The sequence below is a fragment of the Sphaerodactylus townsendi genome, linkage group LG03 (genome assembly GCF_021028975.2).
Source record: "Sphaerodactylus townsendi isolate TG3544 linkage group LG03, MPM_Stown_v2.3, whole genome shotgun sequence".
In the NCBI taxonomy this organism is placed as follows: domain Eukaryota; kingdom Metazoa; phylum Chordata; class Lepidosauria; order Squamata; family Sphaerodactylidae; genus Sphaerodactylus; species Sphaerodactylus townsendi.
In genome coordinates, this window is record NC_059427.1 from 5,311,671 (window position 1) to 5,334,777 (window position 23,107).

Consider the following 23,107-nt stretch of genomic DNA (forward strand, 5'->3'; position numbering starts at 1 on the left):
GTTCAGCACAGACTCCTCACAGTCACTTTTCAGTGACACCCAATTATGTCCACTCTCACAACCATTCTCTCATGTCCCTTTCACCCTCCTTCCTTCCACAACTGACCTTTCATTTTAAAGAAACACATGCACAACAGTTTAAATTGTTAAAGTATTTTTAAAGGTTTGTTCTGAATTTTTTTTAAAAAATTGTAAGCTCAAACAGCTTACAAATACTACACAGAGAGAGAGACTGTTGTGTTTAAGAGTGTCAGACAAGTATAAGTAGACCCAGGTTCGAATTCCCACTCATGCCGTGGAAACTCACTGGGTGACCTTGGGCCAATCACACTGTCTTAACCTAATAAAATAAAATGGAGAAGAATTATGTAAGCCATTTTGGGGCTCCACTGGGGATAAAGTTAGGGTAGAAATGAAGTAAGTAAATAAATAATAAAATAGATTAAAATATTACATTTAAAATACTCTACAAAATATATTTGTTTTCCCATCGGGAATGTCATATCAATTTCACTGTTCTTCCACTAGATGTTGGGAGGGGGACAGAGAAGAAAGAAGATAAATCTCCACCAGAAGACCCTCAGCCACCGGTGAAGCACGGAACATCCTTTGGAAAGCCCACCTGGCATCAAGAGTACGGAGAAGCTTCTGCAAGTCAGGATGGCTCACGGAAGGAGAGGAAGATCTATCCAGATCCAAGAGTGGGTGTATTCTTCTCGTACTTAGAAGAAGGTAGGAACTTGAACCAAACCAGAGTGGTAAAGGGGAGGCGAAGAAGCCGAGGGGCAAAGGTCTGCACTGTATGCGGGAGAAGTTTCAGCCGGACCACTGTTCTTGTTGCACATCAAAGAACCCACACTGGAGAGAAGCCCTTCATGTGCAAGGATTGTGGGAAATGCTTCAGTTTGAAATCTACCTTGGTGGCACATGAAAGGACCCACACCGGGGAGAGACCCTACACGTGCTCACAATGTGGGAAAAGCTTCACGGTGAGCTCAGACTTGACTAGGCACTACAGGATCCATATTGGAGAGAAGCCGTTCAACTGCTCGGAGTGTAACAAAAGCTTCAGTCGGAAAACCCAACTTCTCAACCATCACAAAGTGCACACGAGAGAGAAGCCGTACAAATGCTCGCAGTGCGGGGAGAGCTTCAGCCGAAGTTCCAGCCTTATGATCCACGAAGGTTCCCACACAGGAGAGAAACCATTTAAATGTCCAGATTGCAACAAGTCGTTCAACACCTCCTCTCAGTTGGTCAAACACCACCGCGTGCATACGGGGGAGAGACCTTACACCTGCTCTGAATGCGGGAAAAGCTTCAGCCAGAGACAGATCCTGATGGTGCACCAGCGAATCCACACGGGAGAGAAGCCCTTCAAATGCGCCACCTGTGGGAAATGCTTCTGTGACCGTGCTGTTCTCATTAGGCACCAGAAAGTCCACACGGGGGAGAGACCGCATCAGTGCTCAACCTGCGGGAAGAGTTTTTCGCACCGTGCTGTCCTTGTTCGGCATCAGAAAATCCACACAAGAGAAACTCTGGGAGTGCTTCAACTGGAAGAGGAACAGTCTACTGAAACTGTGTAAAGGCTTGAATTTATTCTGTGTTGCCTTGATATCCCACTGTAGTGCACATGAATCAATTTAGAGTCCAATAGCACATTGAAGACCAAACAGAATTTTTCCAGGGTAAAATGAATCAAAGCTCACTTCTTCAGCTGTAAATACATCAGCCCTTATATGTCCAGGTCGGGAGGGTGGAGGGGTGTTACCAAGAAGGACCAATTGGAGTTTCTTTTCAACACTACTCTCACCTTCCGATCTGACTTAAGAGCTGATGAATCTTCAGTCTCTTTCGCAGGTGATGAAGTGAGTTTTGACTCACAAATTCGTACATCCTGGAAGATTTTGTTGGTCTTTTAGGTTCAGTTAAGACTTGAATTTTGTTCTGCTACTACAGACTGACACAGCTGCTCCACCTGAACTGTCTTTATGTAGTGTGCATGGAATCTCATGAGAATCCAGTTGTATGCAGTAAGTTTACTACATGTTTGCACCAAAACAGGAATCCAGAGAAGCAGTTGATTTTTTTCCTTGCCATGAAACTGACTTCCCATGTATGGGCACATCACAATGTGTTGTTGGTGGGAGGGGGAGGGAAGGCAGGAAATGGTCACACAAATTCACCCTTGAATCCTTGATAGCTCTTGGCAGTGACAGACAACTGCTGGCAAGGTTGCCAAAAATTTTGGGAAGCCAATGGAACTGCCAATGTCATCTTTAAACTATGCACCACAGTGTGTGTGTGTGGGGGGGGATCCACTGAAATTATGCATGTGCTCTTGCTAGTTGTAGGAGGTGTGATTGAAACAAAGACTCTTGTTTTCCATGGTTAAATTCAACATTTATGTGCAGCACTGTTCTATATGGTAGATAGGGTTGCCAACTCTGGGTGATGCTGTACAATCCAATTTACAAAACAACCATTTTTTTCCCAGTGGAACTGATCTCTGTTGTCTGGAGATCAGATGTAATCTTGAAGATCACTATGCCCCACCTAGATGATGTCAACTCTATCATTGAGGGACTTGGTAATCATTTCAGATAAAGGGCGGGTTGCCATTAACTATGTATTGTGATAATTGGGGGGAAGTGCCTCATGTTAATTAGAAGGGCTAATGTCCACTTCATCGTGTTGATTAAGTCTGCTTATATTGGCAAATGAACACACAATAGCTGGGACAGAGAAAAGAAGCCTCCTTCCAGTATGTTGATTTATGAATCACACCAAACCATAATTTGAGCTTTGAAGCCCACAGCAAATGAACTACTGTTTAGGACTGCTTATTTGCATCTGATTTTTGACCCTCAGGGCTTCATATGTTCACTCCAGCTTTCACATTGCAGTAGCACTTGCTGCTGGAAACATGCCAAATGACCGTAACAACTGTTTGTCAAGTCAGGTGATCATGCTAGACCTCATATAGCACAAACCCTGGTTTGTGAACCAAATTGAGCTTTGTTACCAGTGGATGTCAAACCTTGGTTTGTCAATTCCATACTAAACCACAATTAGCACAAACCCTTGTTTGCAAACTAAATTGAACTTTTTACTACTGTTTGCCAGTTCACACATCACACCAAAGCAAGGTTCACAGTGCAAGCCTATGCAGAATTACTCTAGTCTAAATTCATTGAAATTGATAGACCTACAATGGAGGAACTCTGTATACGATAGCACTAGAAAAAACTGAGTCCAGTGGCACCTTTGAGACCAACAAAATTTTATTCTTGGTGTGAGCTTCCGTGTGCATGCACATGTCACTTCTGGAGAAAACCCAGAAGTGATGTTGGGTGCTCTAGGAATTACCAGAAATTCTGTGTTAACCACTGGAAGTGTTGGGCAGCTCATTCCTGAGGGGGTGGTGGGGAGGCTCAGTGGCTAGGCACAGTACAGTCTTGCTGCCCCCACAGAAATTTGTGGCACCAGTTCCAGCAAGAAAAGAAGCAGCCTCCTCCAAAGGCAGTGAAAACTGTGCCACCCTTATTGCTGGCATAAGTCCACACCAGCAGAAGCGGTATTCCTGGGATGAAAGGACTCAGGAAGCTGGCACCCCACTGGCACCAGCTCCTACACCTGAGGAGTGCTGGCACCTGGCAGCGTTGGCACCCAGGTGTCAGGAAGGTATGCAGCTCCCTAGTGCTGGTGTAAGTGCCCCTGTACCCATATAGATGCCACTTATGCTGGTGTTAAGTGGCATTTATGGCAGTGCCAGGGTCACATCACATCCAGAGCCCCTTCGCCATTCCCCATTCAGGATTGTACTGGTAGTGGTGCACACAAATCCAACTTTTAAAAATAATCTATCCCTGATGCTTGTATTGATGGTGGGCAGTTTGGGCTGCTGAGGGGAGGCAGGGCAGTCCTATCCCCAATGAAAGAGGCTATGGGGTCAGGGGAAGGTTTCTTGCACCGGAGGAGAGAACCACCACAAACGGAGCAGATCCATGGGACCCACGCCGCCACTGGCTGTTAATGTGCTTTTGGGAGAAGGATGATTTTAAGAATTCGCAAATACAATGTGTAAGCATGTTTTTCAACGCAGTGGACACTAATGAGGAGGAGTTCATCCTATTCAGTTCTGCTTAGGTAAGGAGAAGGAACAAACCAAACTCTGGTCTTCAGATAAGGTTGTCAATTGCTATATGGGAAACTGCTGGAAATTTGGGGGGCAGTGTGGGGGGGGAGTGTGGGGTTTCAGGAAGGGAGGGGCCTTAGTGGGGTACAATGTCATACTCCATCCTCCAAAGCAGCCATTTTCACCTGGGGAATTGATCTCTGCAACCTGGATATCAGCCAGTGGCATAGCATGAGGGAGAGGGGGGCTAGAGCCCCAGAGACCACTTCCTGGGCGGCCCATTCCAGAATCATGCCCCCCAACAACTGCACCCACCTCCAAACTCCCCTTGGAGTTCGAGGCAGGGACGCAATTGAACACTGGAGACTGTGGTTTTTCCCATCCCCAAACTTAGGCAACCCGTGTTTTGACAAATGTCACCAACACAGAGGTTGTGGCTCAGTGCTAAAGCATCCGCTTAGCATGCTGGAAGTCCTAAGTAACAGGTGTCTACAAAGTTTATTCTCTGCTTGGGATGTTGGGAAGCTGGTTTTAATCAGAGCTGGCCAGGTCAAAGACCTGGAATTAGGTAACTATACATATTTAAATTGCTTTTGAAGGAAATCAAAGTTTCACGTGCTTCTTGATGCTGCCAGAGTTTCCTCCAAATTCAGGGGAGTTTTGAGAACTGTAGTCACAGCAGGGAGAGCCCTGATAGCAGTTTTCAAATCCAGTAGGGAACCCCTTACACTATCTTGAAACCTGTAAGAACTTCAGGGATAAGAATTCTTTTAAAACTGGATATGGAAAGCCACTTATAGGAATTTCTCCTTCTCTGTGATCAAAAACCTATAAGTTGAGCAAAAAAAGGACCTTTCAGTCAAAGCCCTGTAGTCCTGCTCTCCTTTGGAGATAAGGTTGCCAACGTCCAGGCTGAGTGAGTTTGCAGAGAACTGTGACTGGCCACCGAGCAGGCTTCATGTGGAGGAGTGAGGAAAACAAATCCAGTTCACCGGATGAGAGTCCGCTGCTTATCTGCAGGAGCAGGGAACCAAATCTGGTTCTTCAAATCAGAGTCCACTATGCCATGTTGACTTGTTAGATGAGGAAGAAGGCATTACTTGACATTGCCAGGATAAAAGGGTTAAGGGAAAGGGGGCATCAAAGAAATGGAGGTGGTGGGTACTATGCCAAATGAAAAGGCAAGGGGAAGCCCTACCTTTTGCAAATGATCATTTGGAAAGGCTTACAAATGTTCTGCTCACTTAGAACGCAACGTTTATACCAGGCTCCGCAGTGAATTACCAGGCCTTATCAAAGTTAATCTCACCATCACCTGGGTTGTCAGATTCTAGTGTAGTGGGGAGATGGCACAATATTTCACCCAGTTTAGCTCTGCAGCCAAGTGGGTTGTGAAAGTCCATTCTTTGCCAGGAACCAAAAATGACTGAGAAAAAGCAGAAGGAATGATTAAAATTAAAAATATACACACACCTTTATTGCCAGTGCTTAAAGAAATAATGTAGAAAATAATATGTATGGCTACCAATCTTGATCCTCCTTGATCTGAGATTGCAAAGGCCTTAGCAGACCAGGAGCAACAGCAGCAGAAGGCCATTGCTTTCACATCGTGCATGTGAGCTCAAACATCAAATTGATTGCCTATAAATTGTGACATGGATAGACCTGACATTTCCACTTGATAGACCTTCTTTAGAGGTCAAAGTACATAAGCACACAAACAATACTTATCATACAATAGCTACGTACTTTAAGCTCTGAAGAAGACCTGTCAGGTCGAAACCATTATTTAAATAAAATTATTTCTTCAAGCAATGTGCCATTAAAGTCTTACTGTATACTATTGATTTTAATTATTCTGCTTTTCTCAGCCTTTTTTGATTCCTGTCTTTGTTTTTGATTTCCTTGTTTTTGATTTCCCCTCTGTTTTTTGTGTGAATTCCTTTTTTGAAACACTCCCTCCAGGCTGGGGTCTAAGAATCAGGGATATCCATTCCTAGTTGTATCTGACAAAGGAAGCTTTGTTTCTTGAAACCTTACACCTGAAAAACACTGGAAGGGTGCTGTGGGATTCAGATCTAGCCATTCTACTACAGCCATCCTCCAAAGCAAACAGGTGTTATACCAGAGGGCATAATGAGAAAAGGAAACCCACCATAGGGATAATTTGAACCCTATTTCCATAGCTGGAGGTATGCTGTCTAGAACACAGTCTGGCTCAGCAAGGTGACCCAAAGCAGACGTCGTGTGTCAGCCCTGTTTTTTGCTCAATCTCTAGGATCCTTTTCTGATTGTGGGAAAACCATGTGAAGAGTAACAATGTATAGCAGGATCTGAGCTAGAGAGCTCAGATCCAGGACTTATACCTTTTAATCCCCCACGTTTCGCCCCACACCAAATGTCCATTACAGTTTCTACTACAAACTACAAAGAACCTGGGAACCTTTCACACCTCTTTGAAGATGGGCTGGCGCCAGGAGGTTGCTAACAGGAGATTGCTAGGAAGGGCAGAGGGCAGAGGTGTAGCTAGGGGAAATGGAGCCTGGTGCAAAATCTGAGTTTTGTGCCCCCCTCCCCTCGACCAAAGGCCGCCTTCCCCCACTATGACCAAAGAACAATTTTTGCACCATGTCATCTCAAAGTCACAATCACATTATAGAACATGCCCCAACTCACAAATCTGGGCTCTCTAGTTGAAACAACATTGAAAGTGATGCTGTTGGGGGGGGGGGGAATCCACCCTGAAACAGCATCACTTTTAATGTTGTTTAGACTAGAGAGCCTAGATTCTCCTTTTAAATCCACTTTAAAGGGAAGCCCGGGCCAGAGAGACAATGGGCAGCCTCTTTTTCCTTCCTCGGAGGCGCCTCGAGAGCCCTCTTGTGGGGACAAGCAGACTGCAGCGCTGTGGAGTTCTGCCATGCCAACTCCAGCCTGGGAAAATTCCTGGAGATTTGCGGGGGCAGAGACTGAGGAGGGGAGTGGGGAATGAAATAACTTACCTAAAATCTGTGGTCTACCATAGAGTCTGCACTCTGAAGCTGTCATTTTCTTCATTGGCTAACTACTAGAAAAACAAAAAAGCAGGCAAACATGGAGGGACCCCCAATATACAAAAGGAAAGGTTACACTATGAGGCATCCAATGGGAACAAAGCACTGTATTAAATTGCTTTTACTCTCCAAAATCATCTTAGTAAATTTAATGGCCATCCTCCTAAAGTTGGAGAGTGTTCTGTCCCACTCCTTCTCTACGCCAATGATGCTGTTATTTTATCCCAAACACCCATTGGACTTAAAAGAAGAAGAAGAAGAATTTGGATTTATATCCCCCTTTCTCTCCTGCAGGAGACTCAAAGGGGCTTACAATCTCCTTGCCCTTCCCCCCTCACAACAAACACCCTGTGAGGTAGGTGGGGCTAAGAGAGCTCCGAGAAGCTGTGACTAGCCCAAGGTCACTCAGCTGGCGTGTGCAGGAGTGTACAGGCTAATCTGAATTCCCCAGATAAGCCTCCACAGCTCAGGCGGCAGAGCTGGGAATCAAACCCGGTTCCTCCAGATTAGATACACGAGCTCTTAACCTCCTACGCCACTGCTGCTCCTTGGGTACTTGGGTGCTTTTCTTGACTACTGTGAACTCAACAAACTTAAACTAAACAACGAGAAGTCAAAAATAGTTGTATTTTCCAAAAAAATGGTGTCCTCTTTCCTGGAAAATCAATAACATTGAGATTGAACAGGTACAATCCTTTAAGTACCTTGGGATCATTTTCCAATACAATCTTAAATGGTCCCTTCACAGATCCTGTTTAATTTCATTAACCAGACGTACTATGTCCAGTATAATCCAATTCTATTATGGAAAGGGAAACCAATCAGTAACAGCCGCTCTAAAAATCTTCCAAGCTATTGCAAAAATTCTATATGACATCCCAATTTGGGTTAGTGACTTTCAATCTGATATTGAGCAAATCCAAGTACAATTTCTGAGAAGGATCTTGGGAGTCCCGAATAGTGTCGCCTATCCAATTTTATGTCTTGAAGTTGGTCTCTCACTTGTCGAGACAGAAGCCTGGATTGCCACCATAAAGTATTGGCTTAAATTACATTTTAGATCATCTGCAGGTGACATAAACTTAAACCTTTTTAGATAAGTTTCAATTTTGCTGGTTTAAAGTCATCGAGGACAAAATCAGAACCATAGGGATTGATTTGGATAATGTTGGGACTGACAGCGAACCGTATATCTTTAACCAAATCCGGGAAAGACTGAGGGATTCTGAGCATCACCTTTTTTATCCCACAAAGGTATGCTCCCCCAGCTCCCTTGGAATACAGCCAAGCTACAGAGCAAGAGCTAAATATTTTACATTTTTGTCATCCATTAAGCAACATCACACATTTATGTTAGCACGCCTCAACAGCTTCCCATCAGTGGTTACTTCTGGGAGATACCTCCAAATTCCCAAGCAACAGAGACTATGCCGTTGCAGATGTGGATCTCCTGAAACCATATCTCATATCCTCCTCGGATGTCATCTTCATAGTAACCTGCGCATGATTTTAATCCACCCTTTGTTGCTTCCAAGGCTTAATCACTCTAAATTCTAGACCACTCGCTTTTTGTTAAGTGATTGTAGTCGATCGATTACCTTGGCAGTGGCTAAGTTCTTGGAAAACATTTAAAATACCAATATTTAAATGTTTTAAATTGTAAATATTTTTGCAATTTTATATGCCATTAAGGGTTAAATTGAATTGAAATTGCTTTTAATTGTTTTATAAGAATATGGTATTTTAAAGTTTATTGATAGTTGAGTTTTATGTTGTGACCCGCCCTGAGCGCTACGGGGAAAGGGCAGGATATAAATTTAATAAAATAAAGGGACTATGTTCTCTGTATTGTTGAATCACCCAATTAATTGCATGTAAGCTCAGATAAGACTGCTACACTGGCTACCAGTGGAATTCCGGATCACTATCAAGGTGTTGGTGTAAACCTTTAAGGCCCTTCGCGGCTTTTACAGCCCTGGCCCCTGCCTAGTGGAACACGCTTCCATAAGACATGCAGGGCCTGTGGGACCTTTGTGAATTTCACAGGGCCTGTAAAACCGTACTGTTCCACTGGGCCTTTGGGGAGGCTGGCCGCAGATTCCCTTCCCTGGACACCCCTGTGCTGAGTGCCATAACATCTTTGGCACACCCGACATAACATCTTTTCAGCACGGCCTGTCCCCTCCTGGCCTTAGGATTGGGCACTACCACTTTGTACTGAATATGGAATGCTGCTATGTTTTTATAGAGTTGAGTTATGAATATTAGATTTATTATGTATTATTGTATTTTGTGTTTCGCTGTACACAGCTCAGAGCCCTTTGGGAGTGGGCGGTTCCCAAATACATACATACGTACATACAAGATCACTCCCCCCACCCTGCTAAGATTCAGCTCCAGAAATTTCTCAACCTGAAACTAATGAACCTAAGGATCAAGGGAAGACCTCAGCCTTTATGCCCTGTTGTTGGCCCTTTGGAGGCACTGGTTGGCAACTGTGAGGCAGGATGCTGGTTAGCTGGACCACTGGTCTGATCCAGCAGGGCTCTTCTCATGTTTTTTTGGGTGCATTTAGGTTGCAAGACCCAAAAGTTCAAAGAAACGAGGCACACTCAGTTGCCAACTGATAGATGCCAGGGAGATGAGTATGCCGAGTTACAGCCACGCAAGTTAGCAACCAGCTTTAGGACTGTAATTTTTAAATGGGCAGGGGCGGGTGTCTTCAACAAGCAGGAACACAAACAGGGACTCTTTCCAGCCCATAGATGTCATTATAGGAGAAAGTTTCACTGGACAAACTTTCACCAGTTGCATATCTGCCAAAAGCACAGGATTCCTGCCACAAAACAAAAGCCAACAACAACTTATTTTGGCATGTATGAAATCCTGCAAAACCCTTTCCCAAATACCCATTCATTAAGCACACACATGCTGGGAATCCAAACTCATTCCATTATTCCAGTGGCAGTGTGGTGCAGTACACAGTGTCAGACTAAGATCTGGGAAATCTGGGTTCGAATTTCCACTCTGCCCTGGTGGCTTGTGAGGTGACCTCGAGCCAGTCTCACGTTCTCCAGCTAACCTGCTTCTTAGGGTTATTGTGAGGAGAACAATTTAAAGTGCTTCAGGTTTTGTTGGGGGAGAAAGGAGAGGTATAAATGAAGTAAATGTACTTTTAGACACTGCTGTATCCCTGTTCTTTGTTCTGAAAAACTTCCAACAGCTTATTCAGAAAATATTGTTACTTGATCCCTGAAAATATTGTTACTTGAATTATTTATTTATTTCTCAGTCTTATAGACCGCCCAACCCCCGAAGGGGTTACTTGATCTCATAAAAAGACCAGACTTTAATTTTTTTTAGGTTTTTTTTGGGGGGGGGGGGTGTTGTTAGGTCTTATTTCTATCTTTTTTTATTTGGTGCTTTGCTACATGAAATGCTTTAAATAGTTAAAGGATTTCTTCTCATACTTTCAAACATGTCAGAAATAATTTTCTCAAAATGAAATGTTACAAAAGGCAAGGCACCCAAGAGCCAGATATTTTAGCACACATTTGAAGATCCAAAGATCTTCAAGATCCAAAGATATGGGCAAGTGTAAGAAGTGTCTGCAGGGATACTTTCCAGTGGGTCGTTCTCCTGCCCAACTCCTCAAACACGTCCTATTCTTTTCACAATATTTCTGCTGCTTGTGATGTATCACATCTATTCTGACCCACCTCTTTTGTATACTTGTTGGTTTCTGGGACAAACTAAAGTGCTATTTTTCACCTTTAAAGCCCTAACCACTAGAGGGCCTCTGAAGGACATCTCTCTTGAGGAGCCCAATCCACAGGACTCTCGCATCCAGGGACAGTGCCACTACCGTGCCACCTCCAGGAGGCATCCAGGAGATCTGGGAGGCAGAAAAAATGGGGGGGGGGAACCCTGCCGTCTGGACAGCCCTCATAGAATTACAGAGTTGGAAGAGACCCAAGGGCCATCAAGTCCAACCCACTGCAATGCAGGAACACACATTCAAAGCACTCCAGTCAGATGGCCACCCAGCCCCTCTTTAAAAACCTCCAAAGGAGACTCCAGCACACTCTGAGGTAGTGCATCCCGTTGTCGAATAGCCCTGACAGGAAGGTTTTTCTGATGTTTCGGTGGAATCTCTTTTCCTTCACATTGAACCCATTACTCCTGGTCCTAGTCTCTGGAGCAGCAGAAAACAAGCTTGCTCCCTTCACATATCTAAACATGGCTATCCTCCTCAGACTCTGCAATCATCCAGTGAGGATTTTATCTATGTCATGTTTTTCATCAGGTAGGGACAAATAACAGGGACTTTTGGGTGAAAGCACCCAAGTTACGAAACGGTTTTCCCCAAAACATTGCAGGGAGTATTTTGTGAGTACTTTGAAAGGCAGTAAAGGCACAATAGTTTAGTTCAGTTTCTTGTTAAGATCTGGAGGGTCTTTCGTCCCCTATTTTTAATCTATGTTCTTTGGTTCTACTTTATGTGTTTGCATCTATGCTTCAGATTGGAAGGGAGGTAAGAGCAAGGAAAGGGAGTCTCTATCCCACCACGGGGAATTTTTTGAAAATTCTGTATTTTATTTTCTGTGAGCCACCTTGAAAACAATAGTGAAAGACACAACATTAATGTTCTAAAATGAAAAGGATGTTTCTGTGGGAACATAAATCTCTCTATTATCAATCCCATCCTACATAATTTATTTGGTAGTTAATTGATTGGGAATTCTTCTTAATGCTGCTGTTGTCTGTATTCATATTTATAGCATCCACATGGCTGACTTTGTGATGCTCAACAAAATTTGGTCTTGTATAGAAACTTTCCCCACAGTACACACATTTGTATGGTTTCTCCCCTCTGTGGGTCTTCTGGTGTGTAATGAGATTCGAACTCAAGTTGAACCTTTTACCACAGTCTGAGCACTGATAAGGTTTCTCTCCCGTGTGAGTCCTCTGATGTCTAATAAGGCCAGAACTACAAGTAAAGCTCTTGCCGCAGGCTGAACATTCAAATGGCTTCTCTCCTGTGTGGATTCTCTGGTGAACATTGAGTTGAGAACTCACACTGAAGAATTTGCCACAGTCCAAGCACTGGTATGGCTTTTCTCCTGTATGTGTCCTCTGATGGGCAATAAGGTTGGAACTCAACGTGAAGCTTTTCCCACAATCTGTGCAGTTGTAAGGCTTCTCACCCGTATGGATCCTCTGGTGTCTGATGAGATTTGAGCTGCAAGTGAAGCTCTTCCTGCAGTCTGCACAGTCATACGGCTTTTTTCCTCCATGGATTCTTTTGTGGGTGTTCAGACTAGATCTCAAGTAGACACTCTTTGGACAGTCTGTACATTTAAAAAGTTTCTCACCTGTGTGGATTCTCTCATGGGCACTGAGGCTCGATCTCACACTGAAGCTTTTCCCACAGTCCGAGCATTTGTATGGCTTCTCTCCCGTGTGGGTCCTCAGATGAACACTAAGCTGGGAACTCACGCTGAATGTTTTGCCACAGTTAGTGCATTTGTAGGGCTTCTCTCCTGTATGAGTCCTTTGATGTCTAATGAGGCTGGAACTACAGCTGAAGCTTTTCCTGCAGTCTGAACACTCATATGGTTTGTCTTCAGTGTGAATTCTCTGGTGTCTAATAAGGCTGGAGCTGCAATTGAAACTCCTGCCACAATCAGAGCACTGATACGGCTTCTCTCCTGTGTGGATTCTTTCATGTGCAATCAGGTTTGAGCTCTGGCTGAAGCTTTTCCCACATACTGAGCATGTGTAGGGTTTCTCGCCTTTGTGTGTCCTCACATGAGCAATGAGAGCAGATTTCTGGCTGAAGCTTTTCCCACAGTCTGAACACTTGTAAGGTTTTTCTCCTGTGTGGATTCTCTCATGGGCAACTAGGCTTGATTTCAAACTGAAGCTCTTCCCACATTCTAAACACTCATATGGCTTTTCTTCTGTATGGATTCTCTCATGGGCAATGAGGCTGGAGGTCTGGCTGAAGCTCCTCCCACAGACAGAACATTCATATGGTTTTTCTTCTGTGTGGATTCTCTTGTGGGTAATGAGTGTCGATTTCTTCCTAAATGTCTTCCCGCAATCAGAGCACTTATATGGCTTCTCTCCTGTGTGGATCCTCTCGTGAGCGATGAGGTTAGAGGTATTGCTGAAACTTTTCCCACACTCATTGCATGTCAAGTGTCTCTCCTTGGTGATTTTATCATTCAGCACATGAAGAGTTGACTTACTTCGACTCTTTTCTGCAGGCAATCTCTCCTGCATTTCAGTTATCTTATTTCCCAAAATCTCTTCCTGCTCACAAACTTGGAGACCTTCACTGTCTGTTTTTCTTAACAATTCCATAGACAGTTCTACTTGTTCAGAACTTGCTGTATTGGACGTTTTCCAATTGTCTTCCTTTCCCTCCTTCTCAGTCATCCCTCCTTGATCTGCCAAAACAAGGATAATAAAGACAGGCATGATACTCATGAAAATGCAGGCAGTCAGAAAGAGAAGAGGATAAAACTTAAATGATTCTCAGAAGAAAGAAATCACTATGATCCAGCACTGATGTGTTGAGAATATTTCCATACTGGCTTGTCAGTTTCTGGGTGTAATTGAATCAGACAGAAGGGGGCTAAAATCCATATTATTTCAGTTTTCTAAGACAGACATCCCCAAACTTTTTTGGAATTCTTACTCAGGACACAGCCACAAAATGGCTGCCACAGGAGGCAGAGCCAACCAGAAAATGGCTGCTGCAGCTTACCTTCAGTCACACAGGGAAAATCCTTGTTTTTTGGTGGTAGCTGCTGCCAAAGAAACACTTAAAAATCTGCATAGCCAATAAACTCTTCAATGGCTGATCAGAAGCCCTGCTGGGCAAAGTCGCATCTGGCCCCTCCTCCTTTCTAAAAACCCTTTTTGGTGGGAACCAGGAAAGGTGTCAGAAAGTTCCCTGGCATCCATGGACACCACTTTGGGAAACCCCTGTTCTAAGGCAATGTTTTAAAAGTGGTACATCTGTCTGGACTATACCATTTCAGATTGTACGTATCAATTTTGTTTCACCCAGCATAAAAAAAGGAAAATGAATAACCCTCCCTGATAGCAGCTCAGAAAGACGTTCAGGTCAGAATCCTTTTATTTGACATGATAATTTTCCACATCCAGTGAATTTTTCTGATGGAGAAACATTCAATCACATGAGCCTCCTCTACATTCTGAAGCCCAGGAATGTGTTAATCACCTCTGTAAGATTTGTTGTAAGTTGACTTGGTTATGATAAAAAGCATTCATTATGTACAATATTTGAAAGGTGTGATGGAATAGTACTGTAAAACTAGCAAAATCACACATGACTGTGAAAAGCATCTTTGCCTTTTGATCTCCTGGAGCAAGGACAGGAAACTATGCAGAGGTGCTAGGATGAAACTTCAAAGGCCTAAGTTACCTCGTGGCCTGAACAGAGTTTTCCTGGGAAGGGGAAAACAAAGGGTTAAAGAATTCCATCTTGAGACGTGGTCAGAGAAGGATCTCTGGGCCATGGGTTCCCGGAATGGGGACAAAGAACCAAAAGGGATATGACCACCTAAGCAATCCCTTAACTGCATCTAAGTTTGTTTCTCTCTTTATTTCTGTTTCTTTTCAATAAAAATCAATCGTGGAGACCTCAGCTGGTTGGAGTTGGCTGGAGAAAAAGAACCCAGGTTTTACTGAAACAAGCATTGGCCTCCCATGGGCTTGCTTTCTCTACGATATGGTGGCAGCTTCTAGGCCTCCTCGATACTTCCAGGGTAAACACCTTCGTGGATTTGTATGGAAGCTTTGCTTTCATGATATGTGGTGGCAGCTTTTGAGGGATCTTCAATACTCTGGTGTGCAAGCTGGTAAACTAGAGGCTCTGAGGGTCGTTCAGAGGCCGGGATGGATTACCAGGACAGCATGAATGTTTGAGAGGAGGCAGAGTCAGCAGCATCCCACGGGGAAAGCTGAGGGACCAGGGCTCTAGGCTTGGAGCAGGTGGCCCCACCAGAGCAGTCTCGAAAGTGAGGATAGCTGGGCAGCGCCCTAAGCTAGTTTTCTTTATGCTGATCAACAGCTTTTGAATCTCTTGATGGCACATGAAGAATTGGGACAGCAGGAAACAATCCCCAAAGTTTGAGGCTGGAGGGGAAAACCCTCAGGAGAGAGAGAGCCAAGCCGATGGCTGGAATGCAGTTCCATTCAGATGCCAGCTATGTGTCTGGTCAGGAGAAAGCGGAGAGAAGCTGAGAATGAACAGCATCCAACCCAAAAGGGGAGATAGAAAAGCCTGCGATTACGTTTAGCCCTGAAGCAAGCTGTGCATCGCGGCTGGGGTGGTGGAGAGAGAAAATCGCCAGCCTGGAAGTGTTTCAGGAGCCGCAGACTTCACAGGAGCCAGCAGTTGGGTGCCGGGCTCCATAGCAGTGATCCAGCAGCAGAGAGTCGGTGGAAGAAAGTAATTTCCTAGAACAGAGACTTGGGCAGAGAGAATGAGACGCGGAGCCAGCGGATTCCCGGGACAGTCCATAAGTGTGTGGCTCCAATAGAGACGCATCAGATCTATCCTCCATCAAGCGAATCTACTGAAGGAAATCCCATACAAACATTGCGGGCAGATGTATGTTAAATTGCCTTGTGAAGTTGGTAAAATTAATGGATTTGGTGGAATTACATGCAGCTCTTTAAAAAGTTTAATGGTAAATTCCGTGTTTTGACTCCATGAGAAAAGCAAAAAAAAAAAAAAAAAAAAAAAAAAAATAAGGATTTCATAATTGGTACTCGACTTGCTCTCTTTAGGAAATGCACAATAATGGATGTTTCCACCTAACTCCCAGGAAAGTGTTTTGTGCTGGGGTTGTGGAAGATGAAATATTGTGTGAACAGGGAGAGGAGAAAGGGTTAACTCTGGCTGCCAGTCCTCCAGAGGAGCAGCAGGAGGGATGTGTGAAACAGCTTTGCCAGAAGGCTGAGTCCTGAACAGAGCGCAGATGCTCTCAGTGAATTGCCTGCCCCACCAGGAAGTGAGCTAGAGGGGGAGGGCAATGCTACTGAAGGGTTAACTTCTACCTGATAAGTGATTGCAACAGGAGCCAGGAGTTAGCAAAAAGCCTATCACAGCAGGATACCTGGAGATGCGCCCTTGCACTTCCACAAGATGATGCAATTGCATCTACACAACCAGTCAAAGCATCTATACACCTTGGCAGATCCTGTAACTGTCAAAAGCAGCAGCATTCCTCTGCAAGCTAAGGGGGATGGAGGTAAAGTGCAAAGAGATTTCTTTTGGCCTGACATGCACAAAGATTTGCTAGAATTTTGCGAAAATGGTGATTTGTGTGAGAAGGTAGATTTTCCACAAGGTGATACAACTGTAATTACTCAACCAGTCACAACAGTATGTGTAAATGCAGAGAAATTCTCTGTGGATGCAGACTATGAGTATGCTGTGGGTTGGTCTGATATGCAGAAGCTGCAGCAGCATCAGTTCAATGTAATTTGCTCAGATTTCAAAGATGTGTTTTACTTTGATACTGGCAGTCTCTGCTCTACTGCAGTAATGCTCTACATTGAAGCAAAGTGTGGCTAGGGACATGTTACAGATGCTGCATCATGGAGCAGCTGCGGGAAGAGAAATTCCAAAGGGAGAAATACTATTGTGTTTTCTCCAGAGAAGAAGGTATCAGACTATGGTTGAAAGTGAGCATGAGTCTTGTAGTTCACGTTCAAGATACGGTACTACGGTTGAAGTCTGAAAGTATGTATTAGTCTGAAATTGTGTCAGGCTTTACACATTCTTCATTCTGTATTGTTATGCTATCATAAGGACTTATGTTATGTATGAAAGCAACGGGAAGCGGCAGATCTCTGTATTAGTTAGAGATGACTGATGTGAAGTAACACATGTAATCTTTTCTATATGGATAGATGAAATATGTAGCCATTAGACTACAGATTTCCTCTCCAAAAGGGGCTGGGTGGATGGAATAATACTGTAAACTAGCAAAATCACACATGACTGTGAAAAGCATCTTTGCCTTTTGATCTCCTGGAGCAAGGACAGGAAACTATGCAGAGGTGCTAGGATGAGTCCTCAAAGGCCTAAGTTACCTCGTATTCGAACAGAGTTTTCCTGGGAAGGGGAAAACAAAGCGGGTTAAAGCAATTCATTCCTGAGACGTGGTCAGAGAAGGATCTCTGGGCCATGGGTTCCCGGAATGGGGACAAAGAACCAAAAGGGATATGACCACCTAAGCAATCCCTTAACTGCATCTAAGTTTATTTTTATTTCTGTTTTTTTCAATAAAAATCGTTGAGACCTCAGCTGGTTGGAGTTATTGGGATAGGTGCTGAACTGGTAGGTTTTAAATGGAACAGCTGGCTGGTTCTCCCAGGCTTGCTTTCATGATAAAAGGATACTTCCAAGATTTTAGCAGCTGAAGGGCAAACTATACACTCCATGGAGGCCACAGAGAATAAAAGCCTGAGCTAGAATGTAGGAAGCAGAGGGGGAGAGAATGAGTCTCACCGTTGCATCTCAGCAACGCAGCCTGAAGGGTGGATCTTTTCTCTGTGAAAATGCCAGATTCCTGTTCCAGCTCTGCTGAATCTAGTTCAGGCTTGGGGACCACAGTGTCTTCCATGCTAGAGAAAAGAGGTGCAGAAGCATTCAGACCAAGTCATCCAACATCCATCAAGCCGTTCACCTCTAATTCCCCACCTTTCCAGACCTCCGAGATACATCCTAACTTCTCTCTGCCAGTCTCTCCTTCTCCACGTCTGCTTGTCATTCTTAAGTGCTCAGTTTTGCTCCTTCCTTACACAGACTGATCCCCAAGACTTGCATTTCATTTCGTAAACCACCATCTCCCCACTCCTCTACATGGACTCTAATCTGATGAACCAGGTTTGCTTTATTTATTTATTTGATTTGATTTATACACCACCCTCCCAGGGCTCAGAGCGGCTTACAGTAGTAAATAACATATAAATTTTGATTAAATAACAATTAAAATAATTAAAATCCAATCTAATCTAGTTAAAATACATTTAAATTAAAATCAACTAAAAGCTTAATTTCAAATCAGAGTTAAAATAAGGCCGGCAACAGATGCCATTTAAAGCAAATAGGGAATTACGGAATTTCTGAAGTCTGATAGGGCCAGTCACAGTTCTCAGCGCCTCACCTACCACACAAAATATCTGCTGTGGGGAGGGGAAGGAAAAAGAGTTTGTAAGCTGTTTTGAGACTACTTAAAGGTAGAGAAAAAGCAGGGTATAAAACCAACTCTTCTTCAGTTACAACTCTCCTTCCGCCCAACAGGCCCTGCTGGAGCAGCGACCAGCTCTGCTTTTCTTTTTACAATTCCTCAACAGCAAAGGTCTTCCACCTCTTGTCTATACAAGCCTCCCAGAGTCCACACCACTCTCCCCCGCAACGTCAGGAAATGCCCACCTCTCCTCCAAGCATGTATTACTATTACTGTTATTATTGTTGTTGCGGTTGTTATTATTATATTTCTACCCTGCCCTTTTCGGGCACAAGCTGGGCTCAGGGTGGCTAACAACAAACATTCATTTATTCAAGAAAGTCTATATAACACATAGACAAAATAATACAGTGGCAGAGTAGAGAGCTGCAGTACTGCAGTGAAAAGCACTTACAACGACCTGAGTTCAGTTCCGAAGTAAGTTGGTTTCAGATATCTGGCTCAAAGTTGACTCAGGCCCCTTCTGTACATGCAGAATAATGCACTTTTAATTCACTTTTACAATTCTTTGCTAGTGGATTTTGCTATTCTGCACAGTAAAATCCAGCTGCAAAGTGCATTGAAAGTGGATTGAAAGTGCATTATTCTGCATGTGTGGAAGAGGCCTCAGTGTTCCATTCTTCTGAGGTCAGTAAAATGAGTACCCAGTTTGCTGGGGGTGGGTGGGTGGGAAGTAAAATGTAGACAATGGGGAAGGCAATGGCAAACCATCCTGTAAACACAGTCTGCCTAGAAAAAGTTGTGATGTGACATTGCCCCATGGGTCAGTAATGACCTGGGTCTACCTCCTTTATCATATAACAATAATTAAATTATATTAGAGAAGGAATGTTTGCTGCTTTGGGAGAAATATTAAATACATATTTTAAGGTAGCAAATTAAAATTGCAGTTAAAATAGTACAGAATCATAGGATATTCAACTAGGCACTGAGTTAATGGTAATGATTGAAATTTCCGGTACAGTTGAGACATATTGGGCAACTGTCAGATAGAAGTGATATTCACCTCCGGGCAGAAGATTGACTAAGTGATAATCTGTCACACAGCTGGAAAAAGTTGAAAGAAGAGGAATTATCAAAGAAACTTTTAAACTGACATAGAACTTGCATGAGAGGAAAAAATGTATCTCAGGCACTTCAAGGTCACAGGAACAAATCCTTTGGCCGTGTGATATGTTACAAAATCTCCCAAAAAAGATCTACAATAGGTAATACATTGAAACAGGCCAAGGAGAAGAGATGGTGATAGGAGGGAGCTAACGACAAACATAATGTACAATTATCAACAAATTAAGAAACAAACTGTAAACTGGATTTCCAGCCGCTGATGTGGGAGGGGGCCTCATTGGCGCCGACCCCCTCTGTCCGCAGCCTGGGGGTCCACCTGGATTCGTCTCTTTCAATGGAGACCCAGGTGGCCCATATAACCCGGGTTGCGTCAGGCCCGACGGCTGGCTCCCTTCCTCTCCAACACGGACCTGGCCACTGTGATCCATGCAACGGTCACCTCCAGGTTGGACTATTGTAACTCGCTTCTTACGCGGGCCTTCCCTTGCGTTTGATCCGGAAACTGAAACTGGTCCAGCCATGCAGCGGCCTCGATTGCTCACAGGGGCACTTCAAGACCACATACCACGATGATCTGTGCTGTTTAGCCATCTGCACTGGACTCCCAATGATTTGAATTCTGAATCGTCTTCAAGGTGTGGGTTTTGACCTTTAAGGCCTTACGCGGCCTGGGACCCTCGTACCTTCGGGACCGCATTACCCTATATGTCCCAGCTCGGCCTCTGCGTTTGGTAGAGGCCAATTTACTGGAGATCCCTGGCCCCTCAATGATGCGGGCTGCAACTTCCACTTTCGGGCCAGGGACGCTTTATCGTTTCTGTTTCCCCTGCCTGGTGGAACACTCTTCCTCCAACTGTCCGGGCCCTGCGGGACCTTGGGGACTTCCGCAGGGCCTGTAAGACCGAGTTGTTCCACCAGGCTTTTGGAGAAACCAGCCGCTGAGTGCCCCCCTCCCCCGGTTGGAATCCCAATAATAATGGGATCCATTGTTAAGATCCATGGGTCCCTCATACCATCGGGACTTTGACCCCCTCTTGCCAAAGGGATTGGGTCCAGGTGGGACGCCAACTTGGTATATTATCTTGATATATTATAACCGCTGTTTTTATTATAACTTATGGATGCCTGTGATGTTTTTATCTGATTTTATGTTGTACACCACCCAGAGCCCTTCGGGGATTGGGCGGTATATCAAATTAAATAAATAAATAAATAAATAATAATAAACACACGCACACACATATATACATGTATATGTATATGTATATATCTATATATCTAAGTATAAAAAACTTTAAATTTAAATGAGCTAAAATTGCACCCTAACAATAATTCCCTCATAAGTTAAAAGTAAGGGGTATCATTTTTCAATAAGGTGAAATTTGTCCTAGGGAAGAATAGCAGAAGACCTATGAAAGGAGAATGGAAGAGTAGAATATCCATCCAATAGGGTCAGCAGGGAGAGTAAGGGGAAAGGAAATGATGGAAAAAAGGAGGGAAAAAAGAGTTAGTTTTTATGTACTGCTTTTCTCTACCTTTAAGGATCCCCAAAGCAACTTACAAACTCCTTTCCTTCCACTCCCTGCAACAGACACCTTGTAGAGCTGGTGGGGCTAAGAGAGAAAACTGGGTCAAGCTTCATGTGGCGCAGCGGGGAAGCAAATCCAGTTCTCCAGATAATAGTCTGCTGGACATGTGGAGGAGTGGGGAAACCAACCTGGTTCTCCAGATTAGAGACTGCCTGCTGTTAATCACTACCCCGTTCTGGCAGGGGGAACAGGACAAGCCAGCTGGATCAGACCAGAGTCCATCTAGTCCAGCTCTCTGCTACTCGCAGTGGCCCACCAGGTGCCTTTGGGAGTTCACATGTAGGATGTGAAAGCAATGTGTGGCCTTCTGTGGCTGTTAACCGAGCGCACCTGAATGATGGGCATTTTGCAATCTCAGATCAAGAGGATCGTTGAGCCGTAAATCGACTTCTCCCTCCATAAATCTGTCAAGCCCTTTTAAAAGCTATCAAGGTTAGTGGCCATCACCACCTCCTGTGGCAGCATATTCCAAACACCAATCTGCGTGAAGAAGTGTTTCCTTTTATTAGTCCTAATTCTTCCCCCTGTCATCTTCAATGAATGCCCTCTGGTTTTCTAGTATTGTAGAGAAAGGAAAAATTTCTCTCTGTCAGCATTTTCTACCCATGCATAATTTTATGAACTTCTAATCATATCCCCTCAGGCGTCTCCTCTCCAAACTAAAGAGTCCCCAAGCGCTGCAACCTTTTCCTCATAAGGAAGGTGCTCCAGTCCCTCAATCATCCCTCGTTGCCCTTCTGCACTTTTCTATCTCTTCAATATCCTTTTTGAGATGTGGCGTAGAACTGGACCGCGATACTCAAAGTCTTGGTCGCTTCCCTTATGGCTATATAAAGACGCAATAATCTTTGCAGTTTATTCTCAATTCCTTTCCCTAGTATCCCCACAGCATAGAGTTTGCCTTTTCACAGCTGCATACATTGAGTTGACATTCCCATGGAACTATCAACTAAGGCCCAAATCCCTTTCCTGGTCTGCTTGACTGATAGCGCACTGACCCTGTAGCATGTATGTGAAGTTTGGATTTTTTGCCCTATATTGCTGCATACTTTGCATTTTGCTACATTGAACTGCATTTGCCATTTCTAGCCACTCACTAATTTATCCAAGGTCGGCTTGGAGCTCTTCATAATCCTTTGTAGTTCTCACCTACATAATTTGGTATCATCTACCAAATAGCCTGCGCTACCCACCCCTACTTCCAGGGTCATTTTATGAATAGGTTAAAGAGCACTGGTCCCATCACGGATCCTTAGAGGACCCACCCTCCCTATCTCTCCATTGTGAGAATTTCCCATTTACACCCACTCTTTGCTTCTGTTTCTCAACCAGTTTTTTATTGAAATCCATAGGAGGACTTCCCTCTTATTCCTTCATTTGCTTGAGTTTTCTCCAATAGTCTCTCCTGAGTGAGGAACTTTGTCAAAAGCCTTTGGAAATCCCAAGTAGACAATGTCCACTGGTTCCCCTTATCCCACATGCCTGTTTACACCCTCAAAGGAACTCTAGTAAGTTTGTAAGACGGGATTTGCCTCTGCAAAGCCATTACTGACTCTTTCTCCAGCAGGTCTTGCTTTTCTACATGTTTTATAATTTTACAACTTTAATGACAGATTCTACTAATTTACCAGGAACAGATGTCAAACTGACTGGCCTGTAATTTCGGGTCCCCTAAGATCCTTTCTTAAGGTGGTGTGACATTGTGCATCTTGAAGTCTTCAGGATGGAGCCTGATTTCAAGGATAAGTTGCATATTAAGGTGAAGAAGATCAGCAATTTCGTAGCGAGCTCTTTAAGAACTCTTGGAGTGAATACAGCCAATCTGGGCCAGGGGATTTGGTAACATTTAGTTTATCAATGGCTGCCAGAACTTCTTCCTTAATCTGCCACTATCTTTGTTAGTTCCACCGGATTTGCCTCCTGAAACTGGTTCCGGGTGCAGGAATTTTCCTCACC

The 23,107-nt window shown here is 44.0% G+C and overlaps 4 protein-coding genes across 9 annotated transcripts in view; 2 read left to right on the forward strand and 2 right to left on the reverse strand.

Annotated features, from left to right (window-relative positions):
- Positions 1–2,847, forward strand: part of LOC125429238 — a 40,134-nt gene extending 37,287 nt beyond the window's left edge. The window contains exon 16 of the mRNA XM_048490169.1: positions 529–2,847. Within this exon, the coding sequence (XP_048346126.1) occupies positions 529–1,589 (1,061 nt within the window). The 3' untranslated portion in view covers positions 1,590–2,847. The remainder of the gene's footprint in view (positions 1–528) is intronic.
- The window catches only part of LOC125428587 (zinc finger protein 883-like), a 1,608,225-nt gene that overhangs the window by 1,320,886 nt on the left and 264,232 nt on the right, over positions 1–23,107 (reverse strand). The gene's annotated exons all lie outside the window — the stretch shown is intronic.
- LOC125428534 (zinc finger protein 345-like) overlaps positions 1–23,107 on the forward strand; it is a 770,962-nt gene that overhangs the window by 606,563 nt on the left and 141,292 nt on the right. The gene's annotated exons all lie outside the window — the stretch shown is intronic.
- LOC125428612 (zinc finger protein OZF-like) overlaps positions 11,887–23,107 on the reverse strand; it is a 38,185-nt gene continuing 26,964 nt past the window's right edge. For 2 of the 3 annotated variants that reach the window (XM_048489036.1, XM_048489037.1), the window contains exons 3-4: positions 17,753–17,868; positions 11,887–13,649 (exon numbers count right to left, since the gene is read on the reverse strand). In XM_048489036.1, the coding sequence (XP_048344993.1) occupies positions 11,890–13,649; positions 17,753–17,868 (1,876 nt within the window). In that variant the 3' untranslated portion in view covers positions 11,887–11,889. The remainder of the gene's footprint in view (positions 13,650–17,752; positions 17,869–23,107) is intronic. The other variant, XM_048489039.1, reaches the window with a different exon arrangement.